This window comes from Neopelma chrysocephalum, unplaced genomic scaffold (genome assembly GCF_003984885.1).
Source record: "Neopelma chrysocephalum unplaced genomic scaffold, ASM398488v2 Primary Assembly neopelma1_353, whole genome shotgun sequence".
Taxonomy (NCBI): domain Eukaryota; kingdom Metazoa; phylum Chordata; class Aves; order Passeriformes; family Pipridae; genus Neopelma; species Neopelma chrysocephalum.
In genome coordinates this window covers 115,248-116,623 of record NW_020898017.1, presented here as the reverse complement: position 1 = coordinate 116,623, position 1,376 = coordinate 115,248, and the positions used below count along the sequence as shown (strand labels likewise).

General features: G+C 59.2%; 1 protein-coding gene across 1 annotated transcript in view; it reads left to right on the top strand.

Annotated features, from left to right (window-relative positions):
* Positions 1-1,376, top strand: part of STRIP2 (striatin interacting protein 2) — a 22,446-nt gene that overhangs the window by 2,723 nt on the left and 18,347 nt on the right. Inside the window, exons 3-5 of the mRNA XM_027705816.1 lie at positions 530-604; positions 693-827; positions 1,000-1,120. Coding sequence (XP_027561617.1) covers positions 746-827; positions 1,000-1,120 — 203 coding nt within the window. The 5' untranslated portion in view covers positions 530-604; positions 693-745. The remainder of the gene's footprint in view (positions 1-529; positions 605-692; positions 828-999; positions 1,121-1,376) is intronic.

Sequence of the window (1,376 nt, the reverse complement as noted above, 5' to 3'; positions counted from 1 at the left end):
TAGGGATTCTCTAGGAAAAGGTAGAAATTCTCCAGGAACAAGTAGGGGTTCTCCAGGAACAGGTAGGGATTCTGTAGGAACAAGTAGGGATTCTATAGGGACAGGTAGGGATTATGAAGAACAATTGTGTGCTTCCAAGTCCAGCCCCTGTTTTCAGATCCCAAAATGCCTGAGCTGCTGGCTGTGGAATCAGTGCAGGTCTTGCCTGGGTGTTCCTGCATTTCCCCCCCTCCCAAACTGCTTTAACTGACTTAAAATTACTTCCCCCCTCCCCAAAAAAAACCCCCAATGACATTACAAATGCAGCTGGAGCAGGAGTGTGGGAACAGCCCAGCCCAGACACAGGAATGGAGATGATGACTTTGGCAGCACTGGGTGGTCCCAAGGTGCCCCCTGGAGCTGCAGGAGAGCTCAGGGGTCAGTTTAGGTCTCTGTCCCGTGTCTCCCTGGACGCTTCACGAGGAATTTGGCAGCGAGGAGGAGGAGGATGAAGCCCCTCCACGTCCCCGCTCACCCCTTTCTCCACCAGAGCTCTACAGCTACACCGAGGAGCCCGAGCTGAGCCACAACAGGAGGTGCTTCGAGGAGGATTTCCACGCTCAAGGTACCACCCCTGGGCCCGGGGCAGCCCCTCGGGGAGGGAGCGGGACCCCCGGGGAAGCCCCGGGCTGATGGTCGTGTCCCTCCCCCAGTGCCGGGCAGGAGGTGGCCGGAGCTGGACGGGGCCCAGCAGAAAGCCTTTGTCATGCGCCTGCTGGACGGGCTGGAGGTGGTCAACAGGGACAGGAGGCTCCAGGTGGCCCGGGCCATCCTCTACCTGGCACAGGGTAAGTGCCACATCCCTGTCTCCACCACCAGGGGCCTTGGGAGAACCTCGGGAGAACCCTTCTCCCGGGGCTGTGCCGGGCTGGCGCGGTGCAGCTCCTTCCCGTGGGCTCCGGGGGTTCCGAGGCGGATCCCCGTGGACCAGGGTTTGTCTCCTTGGTTGCTCCTCTCCAGGTGTGTTTGGGGACTGCGATAACGAGGGCGATGTCCTGCGCTGGTCTCGGCACAACAGCTTCCTCCTGTACCGCCTGGGCACCTTCTCCGCCTTCCTGGAGCTGCTCAACATGGAGATCGAGTGAGGGCACCCTGCCCTCACCCTCCCTGCCCTCTGCTTCACCTTGTGCTTTCTTCTCACCCTCATCACCCTCCCCTTCTTGGACTCGATGATCTTGGAGGGCTTTTCCAACCTGAATGATCCTGTGGTCCTATGATCTCCTTTCTCCCCTTCTTCTTCCCTTCTCACCTTCTTTCTCCCCGTCCTCCTCTTCATCTTCGTTCTCCCCGTCCTCCTCACCCTCTTCCTCTTCATCTTCTTTCTCTTCATCCTCCCC